Source organism: Oncorhynchus tshawytscha, linkage group LG12 (assembly GCF_018296145.1).
Source record: "Oncorhynchus tshawytscha isolate Ot180627B linkage group LG12, Otsh_v2.0, whole genome shotgun sequence".
NCBI classification, from domain to species: Eukaryota; Metazoa; Chordata; class Actinopteri; order Salmoniformes; family Salmonidae; genus Oncorhynchus; species Oncorhynchus tshawytscha.
Window position 1 is genome coordinate 4,102,780 of NC_056440.1, and position 25,117 is coordinate 4,127,896.

The 25,117-nt window shown below is 44.5% G+C and overlaps 1 protein-coding gene across 5 annotated transcripts in view; it reads left to right on the forward strand.

Annotated features, from left to right (window-relative positions):
* Window positions 1–752: 752 nt before the first annotated feature.
* The window catches only part of LOC112236548 (protein mono-ADP-ribosyltransferase PARP8), a 96,493-nt gene continuing 72,128 nt past the window's right edge, over window positions 753–25,117 (forward strand). Inside the window, exons 1-3 of one of the 5 annotated variants that reach the window (XM_042331222.1) lie at window positions 753–1,254; window positions 3,154–3,208; window positions 20,165–20,202. In XM_042331222.1, coding sequence (XP_042187156.1) covers window positions 1,164–1,254; window positions 3,154–3,208; window positions 20,165–20,202 — 184 coding nt within the window. In that variant the 5' untranslated portion in view covers window positions 753–1,163. The remainder of the gene's footprint in view (window positions 1,255–3,153; window positions 3,209–20,164; window positions 20,203–25,117) is intronic. The other 4 variants (XR_006084774.1, XM_042331221.1, XM_042331219.1 and 1 more) reach the window with 4 other exon arrangements.

Below are 25,117 nucleotides of genomic sequence, written 5' to 3' on the forward strand. Positions count from 1 at the left end.
CAGCCATGCACTGTCAACTGTGGGACCTTGTATAGACAGGTGTGTGCCTTTCCAAATCATGTCCAGCCTATTGAATTTACCACAGGTGGACTCCAATCAAGTTGTAGAAACAGCTCAAGGATGATCAATGGAAACAGAATGCACCTGAGCTCGATTTCGAGTCTCATAAAACTTGCTTTATGGTCTAAATTTAAGATGATGATTAGGTATAAGGTTAGCAGTGTGGTTAAGGTTAGGTTTCAAATCTGGTAAAAAAAAAAGCAGTGGTGGAAATGGGCGGGGTTTATGACTTTGTGGCTGTGGTAACTAGCGACGACCTTAGTTGGAGTTAAAGCGATGTTGGTTTCACTTTAAGACTAGCAGTCGGCTCATAGTTTTAGCACAGATGGAACAATGAGCCAGATATTTCACCGGATATATACATGTGAATCATCCGGTTGGCGTTTCCAAATATGGCGATAAATGGAAGCCCAGTGTCCGGTTAGTTGAAGAACATATCGCGAGATCTTATTTTGACCGAAATTCTGCACATTTTCTCATCACTGAAACATTTGATCTCTTACCTGTTATCGATTTACAAAATTTGAATCTGTAACAAACCGAGTGGAATGCTTTTTGCAGACTTTACCCTTTGCCAGAAGTTTTTTTTCTTTCTCTCCATTTTAATTGATTGCACACGCGAACATCACAGAGTAGGCGTAAATAAATGCCAGAGGATCTCACTAACTGGCGCTTGTTCGGCCCGTTATGATTCATTTGCCTTCATTGGAAACGACAGGCTCAGGTCTATCTTGGTTAATAATAATCTTTGATCTTCGCTTTACAGATCGCCATTATTGGGTTTAGCAGTGCATAGCGATTAAGAGTGCAGACTGGGGCTTTAGGAGTAAAAGTGGAACAGGCTATTTTAATGAAATCCATCGAAGTGTGGAACTACTACCGACTCCTGCTGTATAATAGTATCATCGGTTGTTATTCGAGATGATATCCGCTACGAGCTGAAACGAAACGAAGATCGGACACCTGGAATATAACTAAAGCAGTATCAACCAGCCAGTCCAGCTCCATCGAACATTCAGTTTACTGGAAATACATCAGTCCTTTGATGGGATGTTATTTTGCCTTTATTAGAGAAGAGAAGCCATTCCCGTGGGGTTTATTTCATGGGGATGTGTTCAAGACAAGAGAGAATACAAAAAGACGTCAACATCGTAATTCAAAGGTGCAAGGCAGAGAAAGACTGCCTTTTCTCTGGTGAGTGTGTCTGTGTAGAGTAGTGGAACGGTACGTGTTCCGCCCAGGTTAATAAAGCCGTATGTTGATTCTCACACACACACACACACACACACACACACACACTCATCCGTTTCGTCCTTGTCCTCGATAGCAAAAAACATCAAAAGCATCTTCTAGACACAGTTGTCAACATCACAAATGAATCTAATTATTGACCGACATTTTATTTGATAGGTGTGTGCGATGATTAAATTGGTGAAGCCTAAAGTGTCTTGAGTTATCATTACATTTTGGTCTGGCAAAACATTAGACCATGGTACGGAAAGTTTTTATTTTTTAAATGTGACTAATTATTTTAAACATTTAAAATCGAATGGAGTAGAAAAACAACATTAATATGCTTGTCATGATGACACGGCTTTGCTTCAACATCCCTACAGATTGACGGACAGCCATAATATCGATGACACCAGCCGTAGCAAGTCTATTCGCCTGTCGACGTTAGTTGTACCGGACATAGGCTAACGGTTGGGTAAACTTATACTAACACATATTAACGCAACATATAAAGTGTTGGTCCCATGTTTCATGAGCTGAAATAAAATATCCCAGAAATGTTTCATATGCACTAAAATCTTATTTCTCTCAAATGTTGTGCTCAAATTATTTTTTACATCCATGTTAGTGAGTATTTATCCTTTGCCAAGATAATCCATCCACCTGACAGGTGTGGCATATCAATAAGCTGATTAAACAGCATGATCATTACACAGGTGCACCTTGTGCTGGGGACAAGTTGCGGGAGCGTGCATATTGGCAGGCTGACAGCAAGAATGTCCACCAGAGAATTAAATGTTAATTTCTCTATCATAAGCTGCCTCTGTCTTTTTAGAGAATTTGTCAGTATGTCCAACAGTTTGGCGTCGTAACCAACTTCAGTGGGCCAATGCTTACCTTCGATGGCCACTGGCCTTGCTGGAGAAGTGTGCTCTTCACGGATGAATCCTGGTTTCAACTGTACCGGGAAGATGGCAAACATCGTGGGCGACATCAACGTTGTGAAGTGTGCCCCATGGTGGGGTTATGGTATGGGCAGGCAGGCAGAAGCTACGGACAACAAACAGTTGCATTTTATCGCTGGCAATTTGAATGCACAGAGATACCGTGACGAGATCCTGAGGCCCGTTGTCCTGCCGTTCATCCGCTGCCATCACCTCATGTTGCAGTATGATAAAGCACGGTCCCATGTTGCAAGGATCTGTACACAATTCCTGGTAGCTGAAAATGTCCCAATTCTTCTATGGCCTGTATACTCACCAGATATGTTACCTGTTGAGCATGTTTGGGATGCTCTGGAGTTCCAGACAATATCTAGCGTCTTCAGTCATTTGAGGAGTGGGACAACTTTCCACAGCCTGATCAACTCTATATGAATGAGATGTGTCGTGCTGCATAGTTAAATAAAGGTGTTGTGCTCCATAGCATAGTTAAATAAAAACAAAATGGTGGTCACATCAGATACTGACCACACCCCTTTTTTTTCCCTTAAAGGTATCTTTGACCCGTAATGCATATCTGTATTCCTAGTCATGTGACATCCATAGATTAGGGCCTAATTAATTCATTTATATGAACCGTAACTCTTAGTAAAAACTTTGAAATTGTTGCATGTTGTGATTTTATATTTTTGTTGAGTGTAATATTGGCCAACATTTTTTTTTTTTTTACCTCCTTTTTATATATTTTGTCATTCAGTGGGCACCCCCTTTCAATGTTGCCATGGAAACTGCATTTGTTGAAGGGGACTCCCCCCTCCCTTTCTTCTCCCTGTGGCCTGGCATAGCAGTGGCTAGGTTAATAACCCTCCTCTTTGGTTTCTGTTCTGACTGGTTCTGTTTCTCCTGTTATTTATTTCAGATTTCAGATACTCTGATGCCACCTTCACCTTCACCTATTCCAAAGGCTCCAGAAGGTACAGTACAACGTTCAGAGATTTACACTTACTGGGTCATTGCTTGTCTACTGGTTGTCATCAGGGCTGGTTGTTTACATGTTCTGTATCTTACTGGGCTTGTCTACTGGTTGTCATCAGGGCTGGTTGTTTACATGTTCTGTATCTTACTGGGCTTGTCTACTGGTTGTCATCAGGGCTGGTTGTTCAGCTGGGTTTTTCATATGAATGATGTGTGTTTGCTGGGGTGAGGGGGGCTGGACCGTTGGACCTACCTTTAAATCCACTTGACAGTCCCCCTGTGAGGCACAAATTAACTACCAGGACTGCCCTCCTTCAGGCCTGTAATTCATCGGATATATATGCTAATTTTAAATGATGCTGTTGAGGTCTGAACCTACAGTACCTAACCGTTGCTCACTGGACCAGCACCATTATCGATGAGACTGGTCCCAGGCCCTGATACATTTAGGTATGTCTGGTATATGATAAGACTTCATTTTCGTCAAGTTTTCTAATATAGTTGACTCTGTAGTCGTTATTATATCCTGGACTTGGGTAGGGTTGACTCTGTAGACATTATTATATCCTGGAATTGGGTAGGGTTGACTCTGTAGACATTATTCTATCCTGGACTTGGGTAGGGTTGACTCTGTAGACATTATTATATCCTGGACTTGGGGAGGGTTGACTCTGTAGACATTATTATATCCTGGACTTGGGTAGAGTTGACTCTGTAGACATTATTATATCCTGGACTTGGGTAGGGTTGACTCTGTAGACATTATTATATCCTGGACTTGGGTAGGGTTGACTCTGTAGACATTATTATATCCTGGACTTGGGTAGGGTTGACTCTGTAGACATTATTCTATCCTGGACTTGGGTAGGGTTGACTCTGTAGACATTATTATATCCTGGACTTGGGTAGGGTTGACTGTAATCATTATTAGATCCTGGACTTGGGTAGGGTTAACTCTGTAGACATTATTATATCCTGGACGTGGGTAGAGTTGACTCTGTAGACATTATTATATCCTGGACTTGGGTAGGGTTAACTCTGTAGACATTATTATATCCTGGACTTGGGTAGGGTTGACTGTAATCATTATTAGATCCTGGACTTGGGTAGAGTTGACTCTGTAGACATTATTATATCCTGGACTTGGGTAGAGTTGACTCTGTAGACATTATTATATCCTGGACTTGGGTAGGGTTGTTGATCCTCTAGGGTTGACTGACATTATTAGATCCTGGACTTGGGAGGGTTGACTCTGTAGACATTATTATATCCTGGACTTGGGTAGAGTTGACTCTGTAGACATTATTATATCCTGGACTTGGGTAGGGTTAACTCTGTAGACATTATTATATCCTGGACTTGGGTAGGGTTGACTGTAATCATTATTAGATCCTGGACTTGGGTAGAGTTGACTCTGTAGACATTATTATATCCTGGACTTGGGTAGAGTTGACTCTGTAGACATTATTATATCCTGGACTTGGGTAGGGTTGACTCTGTAGACATTATTATATCCTGGACTTGGGGAGGGTTGACTCTCTAGACATTATTATATCCTGGACTTGGGGAGGGTTGACTCTGTAGACATTATTAGATCCTGGACTTGGGGAGGGTTGACTCTGACATTATTAGAGACATTATTATATCCTGGACTTGGGTAGAGTTGACTCTGTAGACATTATTATATCCTGGACTTGGGTAGGGTTGACTCTGTAGACATTATTATATCCTGGTAACTTAGGGAGGGTTGACTCTGTAGACATTATTATATCCTGGACTTGGGTAGGGTTGACTCTAGACATTATTATAGACATGATTATATCCTGGACTTGGGTAGAGTTGACTCTGTAGACATTATTATATCCTGGACTTGGGTAGGGTTGACTCTGTAGACATGATTATATCCTGGACTTGGGGAGGGTTGACTCTGTAGACATGATTAGATCCTGGACTTGGGGAGGGTTGACTCTGTAGACATTACTATATCCTGGACTTGGGTAGAGTTGACTCTGTAGACATTATTATATCCTGGACTTGGGTAGGGTTGACATTATTATATCCTGGACTTGGGTAGGGTTGACTGTAATCATTATTAGATCCTGGAGACATGATTATATCCTGGACTTGGGGAGGGTTGACTCTGTAGACATTATTATATCCTGGACTTGGGTAGGGTTGACTCTGTAGACATTATTATATCCTGGACTTGGGTAGGGTTGACTCTGTAGACATTATTATATCCTGGACTTGGGGAGGGTTGACTCTCTAGACATTATTAGATCCTGGACTTGGGTAGGGTTGACTCTGTAGACATGATTATATCCTGGACTTGGGGAGGGTTGACTCTGTAGACATGATTATATCCTGGACTTGGGGAGGGTTGACTGTAAACATGATTATATCCTGGACTTGGGGAGGGTTGACTGTAATCATTATTAGATCCTGGACTTGGGTAGGGTTGACTCTGTAGACATGATTATATCCTGGACTTGGGGAGGGTTGACTCTGTAGACATTATTATATCCTGGACTTGGGTAGAGTTGACTCTGTAGTCATTTAAAAAATGTCTTCCTGATCTGAAACTCGTGCTACATGTTAATAAAACCACAGTTGTGTCATTCTCTAGGTTTCGTAATACTGACCCCGAGTACCTGCGTATTTTGCACATTGTAAATGGAGTCCATATTGAGCAAGTTCCCCTTTTTTAATTTTTTTTTTTATAATGACTTGGTTATTTTGGATTGACGATAAGCTCTCTCTTTTTAAAACGCACATTGAAATGCTGAGAATAAAGTTTGGTTTCTTTTTTGTAGAAAGAATTCCTGCCTCACTTTGGAAAGTAGAAGGAAGATTGCTCAAGCAACTCTTCTCCCAGTAGTTGATTATGGTGATCTAATCTCCATGCATTCTGCAGTCTCTGTTTTTAAAACCTTCAGACTCAGTCCATCACTCAGCACTGTGGTTTACCACTGGGGACAGTTTTCATTCACATCACTGCATTTTGTATAGTTGGCTGGCAGTCTCGGACTTCCAGAAGGGCATTTTGGATGTGAAGCAGTTCTTCAGCGACTCCCCCCACTACCTCAGCTCCCATATTGATTGGAGATCCAGCCCCCCAGACTGGCTGGTTCTGGACCCCCCTGGCTGGTTCTGGGTGTCCTGCGGGCCTCCACTGAGCTGGGGGAAATACTTGTTTTGATTCCCCCAGCTCGTGGAATAGCCTTAGGCCACCTTGAAGCTGGACTCGCTGATCTCCATTGGCCAGTTTAGATCCATTCTGAGAGAGATAATGCGATAGTTGTTTTTGATTCATCTTGTTTTTATTGTGTTGTTGTCCCCCCCCCCTCTCGGTAGGGACAACTCTGTAGTTACCCAGAATGTAAAATGGTTGAAATGGGAAATCTCTCTGTATGGTGAGGCAAGTGTTTGAGATGTTGTACACACAAACTTCATCTTCAATGTTATATTCCATTTTGTTGCAAGTGATACCTCTCTGGCCATTCCACAGGTAGCTGCCAAAATAAAGGAAACACTTGAGTAAACAAAGGACACAAAGTATATTGAAAGCAGGTGCTTCCACACAGGAAGTTCCAGACACTTGTATAATCTATGCCAAGGTGCAATGAATCTGTTCTGGCTGGTGGCGGCCCAACGCCCTATTAAGAGACTTTATGTTGGTGTTTCCTTTATTTTGGCAGATACCTTTAGTGGCAGGCTACACACAGAAGGGGACAGCTGGATAGGGGAAATGGCTTGAGTCGCACAAAACGCAAGGTAACATTGTGGAAGAAGTTTTGGAATGACACAATTGCACCTGTACAACATCTAAGGACCTGCGGTCGTGATACTTATGATGGCAACATTTTAGAATACTGTAGTATTGTATTGATACCATGATACCATTTCATTTGATACCATTGATACCATTTCATATGATACCATGATACCATTCATATGATACCATTTCATATGATACCATGATAGCATTTTCTACGATACTACCAACTTTTTCAGCCCTACCGATCTAAAGAACCTGCTGGCGCCCGTTTATTAAATGTTTATAAAGTCTGTTTTGTTTATAGATTCAGTTGAGTTGAAGAAACAAACAGCCGCTTGTCTCTTGTATGAGCAGGTCTAATGATATCCACTTCACGTTCCTGCACATATCACCTGTGGCAGCTGTAATCATCCAGCTACATCCCCTAGCAGCCCTCACTCACCTGCTCTGTCCCCTACCAGCCCTCACTCACCTGCTCTGTCCCCTACCAGCCCTCACTCACCTGCTCTGTCCCCTACCAGCCCTCACTCACCTGCTCTGTCCTCTACCAGCCCTCACTCACCTGCTCTGTCCCCTAGCAGCCCTCACTCACCTGCTCTGTCCCCTACCAGCCCCTCACTCACCTGCTCTGTCCCCTCTTCATATCCCCTACCAGCCCTCACTCACCTGCTCTGTCCCCTACCAGCCCTCACTCACCTGCTCTGTCCCCTACCAGCCCTCACTCACCTGCTCTGTCCCCTACCAGCCCTCACTCACCTGCTCTGTCCCCTACCAGCCCTCACTCACCTGCTCTGTCCCCCTTCATATCCCCTACCAGCCCTCACTCACCTGCTGCTCTGTCCCCTACCAGCCCTCACTCACCTGCTCTGTCCCCTACCAGCCCTCACTCACCTGCTCTGTCCCCTAGCAGCCCTCACTCACCTGCTCTGTCCCCTAGCAGCCCTCTCTCACCTGCTCTGTCCCCTAGCAGCCCTCACTCACCTGCTCTGTCCCCTACCAGCCCTCTCTCACCTGCTCTGTCCCCTACCAGCCCTCACTCACCTGCTCTGTCCCCTACCAGCCCTCACTCACCTGCTCTGTCCCCTCTTCATATCCCCTACCAGCCCTCACTCACCTGCTCTGTCCCCACCAGCCCTCACTCACCTGCTCTGTCCCCTCTTCATATCCCCTACCAGCCCTCACTCACCTGCTCTGTCCCCTCTTCACATCCCCTACCAGCCCTCACTCACCTGCTCTGTCCCCTCTTCACATCCCCTACCAGCCCTCACTCACCTGCTCTGTCCCCTCTGCATATCCCCTAGCAGCCCTCACTCACCTGCTCTGTCCCCTAGCAGCCCTCACTCACCTGCTCTGTCCCCTACCAGCCCTCACTCACCTGCTCTGTCCCCTACCAGCCCGGGTCACCTGTTTATGAGACCAGGGGAGGGAGACACCTGCTCTGTTTTCATATGAGGGAGCAGCCCTCAGTCACCTGTCTGTCCCCTAGTGAGGGAGACTCACCTGCTCTGTGTTTATGCAGCCCTCAGGGACCTGCTCTGTATAGCAGCCCTCAATCATTGATGTTGCTAATACCAACCCACGCACTCAATGCTCTCTGTTCTGAAGTTCTTTCACATGTTTTAGCAGCCCTCATCACCTGTTTCTGTCCATCCCTTTTCACATCCTTTGTACCAGCCCTCACTCACCTGCTCTTCCCCCCAAACCACCCCTCAGAAACCTGTTTTCTGTCCCCCTTAAATCCCCTACCAGCCCTCACTCAAAAGTTACAAGACGGGTGTGTTTATGAGAGTGAGGGAGGGAGACAGTGGTGTGTTTATGAGAGTGAGGGAGACAGAGAGCAGTGTGTTTATAAAGAGTGAGGGAGACAGACTGGTGTGTTTATGAGAGTGAGGGAGGGAGGGAGACTATTATATGTGTGTGTAATCATTGATGTTGCTAATACAACCCACGCAAAAGAATAGTTGTTTTGAAGTTCTTTCCAATGTTTTAAGGGTTCATGAAAGGTTTATTTCCATCCTGACTTTTACATAAGTCCTTTGTATTGGTGTAGACTTGACGGACCAGATGGGACTCATTCCCTCCCAAACCAAAAGGAGAAACCAATGTTTTCTGGCACCCCTATAAATAATAACCTCAAGTCAAAATCGTTACAAGACGGGTGTGTTTATGAGAGTGAGGGAGACAGACAGAGAGAGGTGTGTTTATGCGAGTGAGGGAGACAGACAGAGAGAGGTGTGTTTATGAGAGTGAGGGAGACAGACAGAGAGAGGTGTGTTTATGAGAGTGAGGGAGACAGACAGAGAGAGGTGTGTTTATGAGAGTGAGGAGAGACAGAGAGAGGTGTGTTTATGAGAGTGAGGGAGAGAGAGAGGTGTGTTTATGAGAGTGAGGGAGAGAGAGAGGTGTGTTTATGAGAGTGAGGGGAGAGAGAGGTGTGTTTATGAGAGTGAGGAGAGAGAGAGAGAGGTGTGTTTATGAGAGAGTGAGGGAGAGAGAGAGAGAGGTGTGTTTATGAGAGTGAGTGAGGGAGAGAGAGGTGTGTTTATGAGAGTGAGTGAGGGAGGCAGAGAGAGGGGTGTGTTTATGAGAGTGAGTGAGGGAGGCAGAGAGAGAGGGGTGTGTTTATGAGAGTGAGGGAGGGAGACAGAGAGAGAGAGGTGTGTTTATGAGAGTGAGACAGAGTGTGAGGAAGGGAGGGTGTGTGTCTGCATTAATTGAAGAGTAAAGAAGGTTTCATGTAGTGTTTTCCCTTACTGACACAATGACATGCAGCTCATCATGCCTGTATCATGCCTGTATCATGCCTGTATCATGCCTGTATCATGCCTGTATCATGCCTGTATCATGCCTGTATCATGTCTGTATCATGCCTGTATCTCACAGGAGGTTGGTGGCACCTTAATTGGGGAGGACTGGCTCGTGATAATGGCTGGAGCGGAGTCAGTGGAATGGTATTAGACACATGGTTTCTAAAAGTACACTACTTGTGTAGTACAATGTCTCAGATATAGGGTTCCATTCCACAGGTTCTAAGAAGGGTGATGACTGGCAGGAACCGTCAAGCTGTTTAAAATAAAAACCACGATGCTTGTTGTGTTGCCGTGTCATTCATCTGGCAGTACTTTATTTCAAAAGGAAAGACCTGTAAGGGCTGATTGACAGACATCTGTCAGTCACTCTGAAGCAGACACTTTTCCCCAAAGTGCATCGAAAGCAGAGGCCTTTTTTTTTTCTTTCTCAACCAAGACTCTTCTTCCTGTCGTTTCTCTGTGTGTGTGTGTGTGTGTGTGTGTGTGTGGACTCTGTGTCATTGTGGTAGAACATGGAAGTCACATGTTTCCTGTCTACTGTAACATTCAGACACTTGTGAGAAACATCTGAAGTCTACTCTGAAAAAAACATGAAGGTTCTTTAATAGGCTTGTCCCCGAGAGCCGTCGTCGTCTTTTTTTAAATGTCTATTTTTTTCCATATATAGACACACCCTATGTGTTTTAATAAAAAATCAACTATATGTACTGAACTTGTCTGTTTTTTTAAGCACACAGTTTGATTAAATAATTAAGAGGGAGTCAGAGATCAAGATAATTTTATTTGTCTCATGCTGCTGGCCTTCGCTGATTCTGCCTGCCTACCATTTCTACTGATCTCTGTGCCAGTTATAATTTATAATAGTCCATCTCAAAATCATTATCATGTGGTTAGCCTACATTCAATCTAAAGCTAAATAAGAATTATACGAATCTAAAAGTAACTGTGTAAAAATAGCATACATAAAGCCAACAAATAGAAACATTGCAGCCGGCGGGTAGAAAATATCCTGATTTAAAATAAATATGTATAGGATATACATCACATTGGCTATGCATGGCCTGTCTGCAATCAACTTTTTATTTATTTAACCAGGTAGGCCAGTTGAGAACACCTTTATTTAACCAGGTAGGCTAGTTGAGAACACCTTTATTTAACCAGGTAGGCTAGTTGAGAACACCTTTATTTAACCAGGTAGGCTAGTTGAGAACACCTTTATTTAACCAGGTAGGCTAGTTGAGAACACCTTTATTTAACCAGGTAGGCCAGTGAGCCAACACCTTTAGTGGTGGCTGTTTAACAGGTAGGCTGAGTTAGAACACCTTTTTTAGTCCAGGTCCCAGTTGATGAACACCTTTATTTAACCAGGTAGGCTAGTTGAGAACACCTTTATTTAACCAGGTAGGCCAGTTGTTGATGTCCTTTATTTAACCAGGTAGGCTAGTTGAGAACACCTTTATTTAACCAGGCAGGCTAGTTTTGCACCTTTATTTAACCAGGTAGGCCAGTTGAACCCTCCTCATTTAACCTGGTAGGCTAGTTGAGAACACCATTTTTAACCAGGTAGGCTAGTTGAGCCACCTTTATTTAACCAGGTAGTCCATTCAAAATTATTTAACCAGGTAGGCCAGTTAGAACACATTTATTTAAAGGTAAATAGTTGAGAACACCGAATTTAAACCAGGTAACTGTGTAAAAACAGCTTTATTAAACCAGGTAGGCCAGTTGAGAACACCTTTATTTAACCAGGTAGGCTAGTTGAAAATACCTTTATTTAAAATAAGGCTATGTTAGGATATACATCCTTTATTTAACCAGGTAGGCCAGTTGCAATCAACTTTTTATTTATTTAACCAGGTAGGCCAGTTGAGAACACCTTTATTTAACCAGGTAGGCTAGTTGAGAACACCTTTATTTAACCAGGTAGGCCAGTTGAGAACACCTTTATTTAACCAGGTAGGCTAGTTGAGAACACCTTTATTTAACCAGGTAGGCCAGTTGAGAACACCTTTATTTAACCAGGTAGGCCAGTTGAGAACACCTTTATTTAACCAGGTAGGCCAGTTGAGAACACCTTTATTTAACCAGGTAGGCTAGTTGAGAACACCTTTATTTAACCAGGTAGGCTAGTTGAGAACACCTTTATTTAACCAGGTAGGCTAGTTGAGAACACCTTTATTTAACCAGGTAGGCCAGTTGAGAACACCTTTATTTAACCAGGTAGGCTAGTTGAGAACACCTTTATTTAACCAGGTCGGCTAGTTGAGAACAAGTTCTCATTTACAACTGCGACCTGGCCAAGATAAAGCATAGCAGTGTGAACAGACAACACAGAGTTTCCTTTGCCAGTGAGCTCGGGACAGACACAGCTGTGGACTATTTGTGGATAAGAAGTAATCAGGTATTTTGTGACGTTTCCACTGGATCAGAGCAATACATGTTTTTAAATACATTTGGGGAACCTTTATCACACTTCCTGTGTTTTGCGACAGCCGCGCCTACTACTACGATTTCGAAATCGACGTCGGCAACCGGATCCTGTGAAGCGTGGGAGTGGGCGGATTTCCTCGTCCTTCTCGCCAGCCGTGATTTTGGGCAGCTTCACGGTAAGAAATGTGACTTGTTCCTGGTGAAAAAACAATGTCCTATATCCCAGAGCTGGAGTAAATGACATTACTAAGCTGCTCCTGAATGGACTACGTCAGGACATGGACATTGATTCTATCGTAGTCCATGTGGGTTCTAATGACATTATGAAGGGCAGCTCTGAACAGTTGAAACTGGATTTCAAAGAGCTTATTGACTCTCTGCTAGACACTAATAAATTACCCATCATATCTGGCCCTGTGCCCTTCTCTGAATCGTGGCACTGAACGCTTTAGCAGGATTCTTTCTCTTCACTAATTGGCTACGTGATTATTGCAGCTCAATGGGTTTAACATTTGTTGAAATAATGTAATCAAACATTGTACATTAGAGGTGATGGAAATGAATGGTTAATGTAGGCTACTACTGGTGATATGAGGAAGTGATCAACACTAACAATCAAAGGGCAAACAATTCACGTTCTGGAGAGAGACGTGTAACAGACAGGTGTCTCCTGTGCCATGCTAACAAAAAAAAATGTCTATTTGTCACTGCACGACTAAATACATATCGTCCTGTAGGTTTTCAGTCCAACCCTCTTCCTGGAGATCTACAGTCCTGTGGGTTTTCGGTCCAACCCTAATTTAACACACCTGATTCTACTAATTATCTGCTCAACAAGACCTTAACTAGCTGAATCAGATACAGTAAATTAGGGTTGGACTGAAAACCTACAGGACAGTAGATCTCCAGGAAGAGGGTTGGACTGAACCTACAGGACAGTAGATCTCCAGGAAGAGGGTTGGACTGAACCTACAGGACAGTAGATCTCCAGGAAGAGGGTTGGACTGAACCTACAGGACAGTAGATCTCCAGGAAGAGGGTTGGACTGAACCTACAGGACAGTAGATCTCCAGGAAGAGGGTTGGACTGAACCTACAGGACAGTAGATCTCCAGGAAGAGGGTTGGACTGAACCTACAGGACAGTAGATCTCCAGGAAGAGGGTTGGACTGAACCTACAGGACAGTAGATCTCCAGGAAGAGGGTTGGACTGAACCTGAAAAGGACAGTAGATCTCCAGGAAGAGGGTTGGACTGAACCTACAGGACAGTAGATCTCCAGGAAGAGGGTTGGACTGAACCTACAGGACAGTAGATCTCCAGGAAGAGGGTTGGACTGAACCTACAGGACAGTAACCTACAGGACAGTAGATCTCCAGGAAGAGGGTTGGACTGAACCTACAGGACAGTAGATCTCCAGGAAGAGGGTTGGACTGAAAACCTACAGGACAGTAGATCTCCAGGAAGAGGGTTGGACTGAACCTACAGGACAGTAGATCTCCAGGAAGAGGGTTGGACTGAACCTACAGGACAGTAGATCTCCAGGAAGAGGGTTGGACTGAACCTACAGGACAGTAGATCTCCAGGAAGAGGGTTGGACTGAACCTACAGGACAGTAGATCTCCAGGAAGAGGGTTGGACTGAACCTAGCCCTGTCATAGGCTGTGCTTTCTTACCCAGTCTATTGTTGGGTCAATTGAAAAATAACACTCCCACTTTGAGCTTTGTGAATGAATAAATCCTGAATGTTGAAATGGAATGCCTAAAATAGGATTCAGTACATTTTAACTCCAAGAACCCCTGTCCTAATGAGCAGGTGTTCAAGCCTATTTCACGGGTAGAGAATCAGTCAATCTGGCTTAAACCACAGGAAGTGTTGTGGTGGCAACCATGCCAAACCACCGTGCACCGTGTCCTCCCCTGGGAGTTTGATCCTCTCTCTACTAACTATGCCGTATATACAGTTGAAGTCAGAAGTTTACATACACCTTAGCCAAATACATTTAAACTCAGTTTTTCACAATTCCTGACATTTAATTCTGGTAAAAACTTCCCCGTCTTAGGTCAGTTAGGATCACCACTTTATTTTAAGAATGTGAAATGTCAGAATAATAGTAGAGAGAATGATTGATTTATTTCAGCTTTTATTTCTTTCATCACATTCCCAGTGGGTCAGAAGTTTACATACACTCAATTAGTATTTTGTAGCATTGCCTTTAAATTGTTTATCTTGGGTCAAGCGTTTTGGGTAGCCTTCCACAAGCTTCCCACAATAAGTTGGGTGAATTTTGGCTCATTCCTCCTGACAGAGCTGGTGTAACTGAGTCAGGTTTGAAGGCCTCCTTGCTCGCACACACTTTTTCAGTTCTGCCCACAAATTGTCTATGGAATTGAGGTCAGGGCTTTGTGATGGCCACTCCAATACCTTGCCTTTGTTGTCCTTAAGCCATTTTGCCACAACTTTGGAAGTATGCTTGGGGTCATTGTCCATTTGGAAGACCCATTTGCAACCAAGCTTTAACTTCCTGACTGATGTCTTGAGATGTTGCTTCAATACATCCACGTAATTTCCCTTCCTCATGATGCCATCTATTTTGTGAAGTGCACCAGTCCCTCCTGCAGCAAGGCACCCCCACAACATGATGCTGCCACCCAGTGCTTCACGGTTGGGATGGTGTTCTTTGGCTTGCAAGCCTCCCCCTTTTTCCTCCAAACATAACGATGGTCATTATGGCCAAACAGTTCTATTTTTGTTTCATCAGACTAGAGGACATTTCTCCAAAAAGCATGATCTTTGTCCTCATGTGCAGTTGCAAACCGTAGTCTGGCTTTTTTATGGCGGTTTTGGAGCAGTGATTTCTTCCTTGCTGAGCGGCCTTTCAGGTTAGGTCGATATAGTACTCGTTTTACTGTGGATATAGATACTTTTGTACCTGTTTCCTCCAGCATCTTCACGTCCTTTGCTGTTGTTCTTGGATTGATTTTCACTTTTCACACCAAAGTACGTTAATCTCTAGGAGACAGAACGCATCTCCTTCCTGAGCAGTATGACTGCTGTGTGGTCCCATGGTGTTTATACTTGCGTACTATTGTTTGTACAGATGAACGTGGTACCTTCAGGCATTTGGAAATTGCTCCCAAGGATGAACCAGACTTGTCTGATTGGCTGATTTCTTTTGATTTTCCCATGTTGTCAAGCAAAGTGTCACTGAGTTTGAAGGTAGCCCTTGAAAAACATCCACAGGTACCCCTCCAATTGACTCAAATGATGTCAATTAGCCTATCAGAAGCTTCTGAAGCCATGACATGCTTTTCTGGAATTTCCCAAGCTTTTTAAAGGCACAGTCAACTTAGTGTATGTAAACTTCTGACCCACTGTAATTGTGATACAGTGAATTATAAGTTAAATAATCTGTCTGTAAACAATTGTTGGAAAAATGACTTGTGTCATGCACAAAGTAGATGTCCTAACCGACTTGCCAAAACTATAGTTTGTTAACAAGAAATTTGTTGAGTGGTTGAAACACTTATGTTGGAGTCATTAAAACTTGTGTATGTAAACTTCTGACTTTTTTATTTAAAAAATTATTTGTGTTGGGCAAGAGCCATGGGATGGTTTTTCAATACCGTTGAGACCATTTTCATTTCAGTTTTTTTAATAAATGTAAATATTTGTAGCTACTTTTTAAGTAAATACCCGAGGTCACACCTGTGCAATACCTTTTAAGGAGATAAAGAAGGTTGTGTTCTTCATTTCACCTGTCCTCAGTCCTGTGGTGTTTTGTTTACAAGCGCATAACAATGTGAGCCGTTCCATCACTTGCTGTGGTACGCATCAGTTACATTATAGGAATTCGCAACTAAATAGCTAGAGACCTTTTTATAACTATTTAGTTAACTGTTTGAAATGTGGTCAATGCTCTGCAGTGGTGCATTTGGTTTGCTAATGTGTAATGAGCATAACAAGATGCATTTTAGTGGTTAGCTTCTTCCATTTATTAATCTTCTCTTGGTAACAGCAGAGAATCCCCTCCTGGATCAAGAGCCTTGTTGTCTAATTATTTGCTTTGTGCGTGCAGCAAACTGTGAGTGCCATTTTGTATAGTTTGGGTCAGAGACGATAAAATGTTCGCAATATGTTCGTTAGCTTTTAGTTATCATTCTCTATAGGATTTTACATGTACTTGTTAGCATTGCTAACCTTCGGATTACAGAGCCTCAGTGGTGTTTGAAAACAGCGCCCCTTGTGTTGATTGTTTTTTATAAGATAAGTTGAATGCTAGCTAGCAACTTACTTTGGCTCCTTGCTGCACTCGCATAACAGGTGGTCAGCCTGCCACACAGTTTCCTCGTGGATTGCAATGGTAATCAGCTATAATCGGCATCCAAAAATACAGATTACAGATTGTTATGAAACTTGAAATCGGCCCTAATTAATCGGCCATGCCGGTCGACCTCTAGTCTGAGCACTGATAAAGGGATTGTGCGTTCCTGCTGTAACTCGGGCAGTTGTTGTTGCCATCCTGTACCTGTCCCGCAGGTGTGATGTTCGGATGTACCGATCCTGTGCAGGTTCTGTTACACGTGGTCTTCGGTGTGCGAGTTCATTAGAACGTGCGTTGAAGATGTCGTTCCCATAGCAACGATTAAAACATTCCCTAATCAGAAACCGTGGATTGATGGCAGCATTCGTGTGAAACTGAAAGCGCGAACCACTGCTTTTAATCAGGGCAAGGTGTCTGGTGACATGACTGAATACAAACAGTGCAGCTATTCCCTCCGCAAGGCTATTAAACAAGCTAAGCGTCAGTACAGAGACAAAGTAGAATCTCAATTCAACGGCTCAGACACAAGAGGCATGTGGCAGGGTCTACAGTCAATCACGGACTACAGGAAGAAATTCAGCCCAGTCACGGACCAGGATGTCTTGCTCCCAGGCATACTAAATAACTTTTTTGCCCGCTTTGAGGACAATACAGTGTCACTGACACGGCCTGCAATGAAAACATGCGGTCTTTCCTTCACTGCAGCCGAGGTGAGTAAGACATTTAAACGTGTTAACCCTCGCAAGGCTGCAGGCCCAGACGGCATCCCCAGCCGCGCCCTCAGAGCATGCGCAGACCAGCTGGCCGGTGTGTTTACGGACATATTCAATCAATCCCTATACCAGTCTGCTGTTCCCACATGCTTCAAGAGGGCCACCATTGTTCCTGTTCCCAAGAAAGCTAAGGTAACTGAGATGACCGCCCGTAGCACTCACATCCGTCATCATGAAGTGCTTTGAGAGACTAGTCAAGGACCATATCACCTCCACCCTACCTGACACCCTAGATCCACTCCAATTTGCTCACCGCCCAAATAGGTCCACAGACGATGCAATCTCAACCACACTGCACACTCCCTAACCCATCTGGACAAGAGGAATACCTATGTGAGAATGCTGTTCATCGACTACAGCTCGGCATTCAACACCATAGTACCCTTCGTCATCAAGCTCGAGACCCTGGGTCTCGACCCCGCCCTGTGCAACTGGGTACTGGACTTCCTGACGGGCCGCTCCCAGGTGGTGAGGGTAGGCAACAACATCTCCTCCCCGCTGATCCTCAACACTGGGGCCCCACAAGGGTGCGTTCTGAGCCCTCTCCTGTACTCCCTGTTCACCCACGACTGCGTGGCCACGCACGCCTCCAACTCAATCATCAAGTTTGCGGACGACACTAGTGGTAGGCTTGATTACCAACAACGACGAGACGGCCTACAGGGAGGAGGTGAGGGCCCTCGGAGTGTGGTGTCAGGAAAATAACCTCACACTCAACGTCAACAAAACTAAGGAGATGATTGTGGACTTCAGGAAACAGCAGAGGGAACACCCCCCTATCCACATCGATGGAACAGTAGTGGAGAGGGTAGCAAGTTTTAAGTTCCTCGGCATACACATCACAGACAAACTGAATTGGTCCACTCACACAGACAGCATCGCGCCTCTTCAACCTCAGGAGGCTGAAGAAATTCGGCTTGTCACCAAAAGCACTCACAAACTTCTACAGATGCACAATCGAGAGCATCCTGGCGGGCTGTATCACCGCCTGGTACGGCAAATGCTCCGCCCTCAACCAGGCTCTCCAGAGGGTAGTGAGGTCTGCAATGCATCACCGGGGGCAAACTACCTGCCCTCCAGGACACCTACACCACCCGATGTTACAGGAAGGCCATAAAGATCATCAAGGACATCAACCACCCGAGCCACTGCCTGTTCACCCCGCTATCATCCAGAAGGCGAGGTCAGTACAGGTGCATCAAAGCTGGGACCGAGAGACTGAAAAACAGCTTCTATCTCAAGGCCATCAGACTGTTAAACAGCCACCACTAACATTGAGTGGCTGCTGCCAGCACACTGACACTGACTCAACTCCAGCCACTTTAATAATGGGAATTGATGGGAAATGATGTAAATATATCACTAGCCACTTTAAACAATGCTACCTTATATAATGTTTACATACCCTACATTATTCATCTCATATGCATACGTATATTATCAGACTGCATCCTTATGTAATACATGTATCACTAGCCACTTTAACTATGCCACTTTGTTTACATACTCATCTCATATTATATACTGTACTCGATACCATCTACTGTATCTTGCCTCTGCTGCTCTGTACCATCACTCATTCATATATCCTTAGCTATTCTTTATTACAATAAGACAGTAGTTTTGGAATTGTTAGTTAGATTACTTTTACTGCATTGTCGGAACTAGAAGCAAGCATTTCGCTAGCATTAACAGCTAACCATGTGTATGTGACAAATACATTTGATTTGGTTTGATTTTGGTCTGCCACTGTGAGGATGATCAGCTGTCCGTTCTGGCTCCCTGTAGCGCTGTATTAGGCGTCTCACATGACGGACATTGCAATTTATTGCCCTGGTCACATCTGCAGTCCTCAAGCCTCCTTGCAGCATGCCTAAGGCACGTTCACGCAGATGAGCAGGGATCCTGGGCATCTTTCTTTTGGTGTTTTTCAGAGTCAAATTATCTTTGAAAGACAGGCTCCTGAAAAAGGGACGTTTCTTTTTTTTTGCTGAGTTTAGTTAGCTGCTAGCTAGCTAGTTAATCAATGTTCTGAGTCAGAGCAAGAGTAGCTAGCTAGTTAATCAATGTTCTGAGTCAGAGCAAGCGCAGCTAGCTAGTTAATCAATGTTCTGAGTCAGAGCAAGCGCAGATAGCTAGTTAATCAATGTTCTGAGTCAGAGCAAGCGTAGCTAGCTAGTTAATCAATGTTCTGAGTCAGAGCAAGCGTAGCTAGCTATATAGCCTGATACCAGTGATGGTGTAGGCTGTAATCTGCATGTTGTTTGTGCAACAGAATCTTCTAAATCAATGCCAAATAGGCGAAGAATGAATATGTTAGCAACATGAAGTAGCTAAGAGATTAATGTACTGCACTGTGACCATCAGCCAGCCATTGCTGGCTGGCATCCGGTACTGCAGTATGTCACCGTCAGCCAGACATCGCTGGGTCGTGGAGTATGGGGGTGGGGGTGGGGTGGGAGTGAGGAAATGGGCCAAAGGGGGGCTGGCTGCCAATGCGCCTGATGATCCATTGAGCCACACAGAGCCGCTCAGGCTTCCAGTTTCACCGGCTCCAGCGTTAAGTCAACCAGGAACTATTGCGTCAGGTTCATTTAGGATCTTATTGAAGCCTACACACTCAGATCACAGGAGAGACGATACAGTAATGCACTGGTTTATAAGCCCAACTGGTTTCTGGGTATTTTTTTTCAGTTTACTGTAACTCTTGATAGCTACTGTTCACACCTGCCTCGTTCTGTCACTCTGACAACTGTTGACGTGAATGGGGGCTTTTGTAAAGGAATTTGATGGATGATAACGGTGATATTATGTGGTAATGTTTCCTCTCTTCTCCCTCAGGGTGTCGTACTCTGTGCACGTCTCTGATGACTACCCAGGTAAGAGACTGCGTCTTCACTGTTTCGACATGAGCTCACTGTGTGTCTCTGCATGGCTGTCGTCCATTATACTACCATAGAAACAAATAAGTGCACAGTGTGAGAAGTCTTGTCATATTCACAGAGATGTACCCAGCTCACCATCTAGGTATGATGTGATCATATTATCATATCTTATATTAAATCCTGAGCTGCCATGATGCATGATATTAGTTGACTGACCCCTGACCTCTAACCTCAGGCTTGAGTGACTCACATCGGGACTCAGTGCTTGGGAGCGTCCAATAAGACCATGGCACTTGTTGCACAAGGCCTCCGTAGATTCTAAAACTATAGAGGATCCATCCCCAATGGCACCCTATTCCCTATATAGTGCTACTTGGACTCTGGCACCCTATTCCCTATATAGTGCCCCTAGGACTCTGCCACCCACCAAATGTAGTTCACTACAAACGGAATATAGTCAAAATGTATTTGTCAGATGTTATCTTCCCAATGATGCAGTGGAGCTATATACAGGAAGTACCAGATCAATGTGGAGCTATATACAGGAAGTACCAGATCAATGTGGAGCTATATACAGGAAGTACCAGATCAATGTGGAGCTATATACAGGAAGTACCAGATCAATGTGGAGCTATATACAGGAAGTACCAGATCAATGTGGAGCTATATACAGGAAGTACCAGATCAATGTGGAGCTATATACAGGAAGTACCAGATCAATGTGGAGCTATATACAGGAAGTACCAGATCAATGTGGAGCTATATACAGGAAGTACCAGATCAATGTGGAGCTATATACAGGAAGTACCAGATCAATGTGGAGCTATATACAGGAAGTACCAGATCAGTGTGGAGCTATATACAGGGAGTACCAGATCAATGTGGAGCTATATACAGGGAGTACCAGATCAATGTAGAGCTATATACAGGGACTACCAGATCAATGTGGAGCTATATACAGGGAGTACCAGATCAATGTGGAGCTATATACAGGGAGTACCAGTACCAGATCAATGTAGAGCTATATACAGGGAGTACCAGATCAATGTAGAGCTATATACAGGGAGTACCAGTACCAGATCAATGTAGAGCTATATACAGGGAGTACCAGTACCAGATCAATGTACAGCTATATACAGGGAGTACCAGTACCAGATCAATGTACAGCTATATACAGGGAGTACCAGTACCAGATCAATGTAGAGCTATATACAGGGAGTACCAGTACCAGATCAATGTAGAGCTATATACAGGGAGTACCAGATCAATGTGGAGCTATATACAGGGAGTACCAGTACCAGATCAATGTAGAGCTATATACAGGGAGTACCAGTACCAGATCAATGTGGAGCTATATACAGGGAGTACCAGATCAATGTGGAGCTATATACAGGGAGTACCAGTACCAGATCAATGTAGAGCTATATACAGGGAGTACCAGATCAATGTAGAGCTATATACAGGGAGTACCAGTACCAGATCAATGTACAGCTATATACAGGGAGTACCAGTACCAGATCAATGTAGAGCTATATACAGGGAGTACCAGTACCAGATCAATGTACAACTATATACAGGGAGTACCAGTACCAGATCAATGTAGAGCTATATACAGGAGTACCAGTACCAGATCAATGTAGAGCTATATACAGGAGTACCAGTACCAGATCAATGCTATATACAGGGAGTACCAGATCAATGTAGAGCTATATACAGGGAGTACCAGTACCAGATCAATGTAGAGCTATATACAGGAGTACCAGTACCAGATCAATGTAGAGCTATATACAGGGAGTACCAGATCAATGTAGAGCTATATACAGGGAGTACCAGTACCAGATCAATGTACAGCTATATACAGGGAGTACCAGTACCAGATCAATGTAGAGCTAGCTATACATGACTGACTTCATGTCTTAAAGTAATGCTGGACTGTCGTTTCTCTTTGCTTATTTGAGCTGTTCTTAACATAATATGGACTTGGTCTTTTACCAAATAGGGCTACCTTCTGTGTAAACACCCTGCCATGTCACAACACAACTGATTGGCTCAAACGCATTAAAGAAGGAAAGAAATTCCACAAATTAACTTTTAACAAGGCACACCTATTAATTGAAATGCATTCCAGGTGACTACCCCATGAAGCTGGTTGAGAGAATGTCAAGAGTGTGCAAAAATGTCATCAAGGCTAAGGGTGGCTATTTGTTGAACACTTTGTTGGTTACTACATGATTCCGGATGTGTTTTGATGTCTTGATATTCTACAATGTAGAAAATAGTAAAAATAAAGAAAAACCCTTGAATGAGTAGGTGTTCTAAAACGTTTGACTGGTAGTGTAGATATGTACAGTACCAGTCAAAAGTTTGGACACGCCTACTCATTCAAGGGTAGAAGTTGTCTTGGAGTCTGTTATACGGAGAGCTGATGCACTGGTACAATTTGTTCATCCTGCTACCGCCCGGCAGTCTATGTCTTGGCTGGCTGGAGTCTTTGTCAACTTTTCAGGGCCTTCCTCTGACACCAATGTAGAGGTCCTGGATGGCAGGGAGCTCGGCCCCAGTGATGTACTGGGCTTTTCCGCACCCCACTCTGTAGCGGTTTGTTGTCAAGGGCAGTGAATTTGACCACACTATCTACCATCTATATTATTTGTAGCTGTCTATTTACCACTTCAAACCGATGCTGGCACTAAGACTGAAATAAAGGCCAAAAGCAAACAATGAAATTATCATCCGGAAGCAGCGCTCCTAGTAGTCGAGGACTTTAATGCAGGCAAACTTAAATCCGTTTTACCTCATTTCTACCAGCATGTCACGTCTAACCAGAGGGGGAATAAACTCTAGACTACCTTTACTCCACACACAGAGACGTGTACAAAGCTCTCCCTCTCCCTCCATTTGGCAAATCTGACCATAATTCTATCCTCCTGATTCCTGCTTAAAAGCACAAACTAAAGCAGGAAGTACCAGTGACTCGCTCAATATGGAAGTGGTCAGATGATGCGGATGCTACGATACAGGACAGTTTTGCTAGCACAGACTGGAATATGTTCTGTGATTCATCCAATGGAGGAGTACACCACCTCAGTGCATCGACGACGTCATCCCTACAGTGACTACATGCTGGTACCCAGAAGCCATGGATTACAGGTAACATCTGCACCGAGCTAAAGGCTAGAGCTGCCACTTTCAAGGAGCGGGACACTAATCCGGAGGCTTATAAGAAATCTCACTATGCCCTCAGACAAACCATCAAACAAGCAAAGCGTTAATACAGGACTAAGATTGAATCCTACTACACCGGCTCTGACGCTCGTCGAATGTGGCAAGGCTTGAAAAATATTTTGGATTACATGGCGAGCTGCCAAGTGATGCGAGCCTACCAGATGAGCTAAATGCCTTTTATGCTTGCTTCGAGGCAAGAAACACTGAAGCATGCATGAGAGCACCAGCTGTTTTGGACGACTGTGTGATGACGCTCTCCGTAGCCGATGTGAGCAAGACCTTTAAACAGGTCACATTCACAAAGCCGCTGCGTCAGACGGATTACCAAGACGTGTACTCAATGCATGCGCAAACCAACTGGCAGGTATCTTCACTGACATTTTCAACCTCTCTCTGACCGAGTCTGTAATACCTACTTGTTTCAAACAGACCACCATAGTCCCCATGCCCAAGAGAGTGAAGGTAACCTGCCTAAATGATTACCGCCCCATAGCACTCATGCCGGTAACCATGAAGTGCTTTGAAAGGCTGTTCATGGCTCACATCAACACCATCATCCCAGGCAATCTGTACGCACTCCATTTCTTCCCACCTGAAAAGGAACGCCTATGTGAGAATGCTGTTAATTGACTACGGCTCGGCATTCAACACCATAGTGCCCACAAAGTTCACCACTAAGCTAAGGACCCTGGGACTAAACATATCCCTCTGCAACTGGATTCTGGACCTCTTGACAGACCGCCACCAGCTGGTGTTGGTAGGCAACAACACATCTGCCACTGTGATTCTTAACACTGGGGCCCCTCAGGGGTGGGTGCTTGGTCCCCTCCTGTACTCCTCGGTCATCCACGACTGTGTGACCCAAGCACGACTCCAACACCATCATTAAGTTTGCTGTCGACACAACAGTGGTAGACCTGATCACCGAAAAACGATGAGACAGCCTATAGGGAGGAGGTCAGAGACCTGGCAGTGTGGTACCAGGACAACAACCTCTTTCTCAATGTGAGCAAGACAACAGAGCTGATCGTGGACTATAGGAAAAGGAGGGCCAAACAGGCCCCCGTTGACATCGACGGGGCTGAAGTGGACTATAGGAAAAGGAGGGCCAAACAGGCCCCTGTTGACATCGACGGGGCTGAAGTAGACTATAGGAAAAGGAGGGCCAAACAGGCCCCCGTTAACATCGACGGGGCTGAAGTGGAGCGGGTCGAGAGTTTCAAGTTCTTTGGATTCCACATCACCAACAAACTGTCACGGTCGAAACCTACCAAGACAGTTGTGAAGAGGGCACTACAACAATTTTTCCCCCTCAGGAGACTGAAAAGTTTTGGCATGGGTCCCCAGATCCGCAGAAAGTTATACAGCTGCACCATCAAGCGCATCCTGACTGGTTGCATCACCGCCCGGTATGGCAACTGCTCGGCATCTGACCGAATGGCGCTACAGAGGGTAGTGCGTACGGCCCAGTACATCACTGGGGCCAAGCTTCCTGAAATCCACAACCTATATACTAGGCGGTGTCAGAGGAAGGCCCGAAAAATTGTTGAAGACTCCAGTCACCCAGTCTCTCTGCTACTGCATGGCGAGCGGTGCCGGAGCGCCAAGTCTAGAACCAATAGGCTCCTTAACAGCTTCTATGCACAAGCCATAAGACTGCTGAACAAATTTTTAAATGGCCACC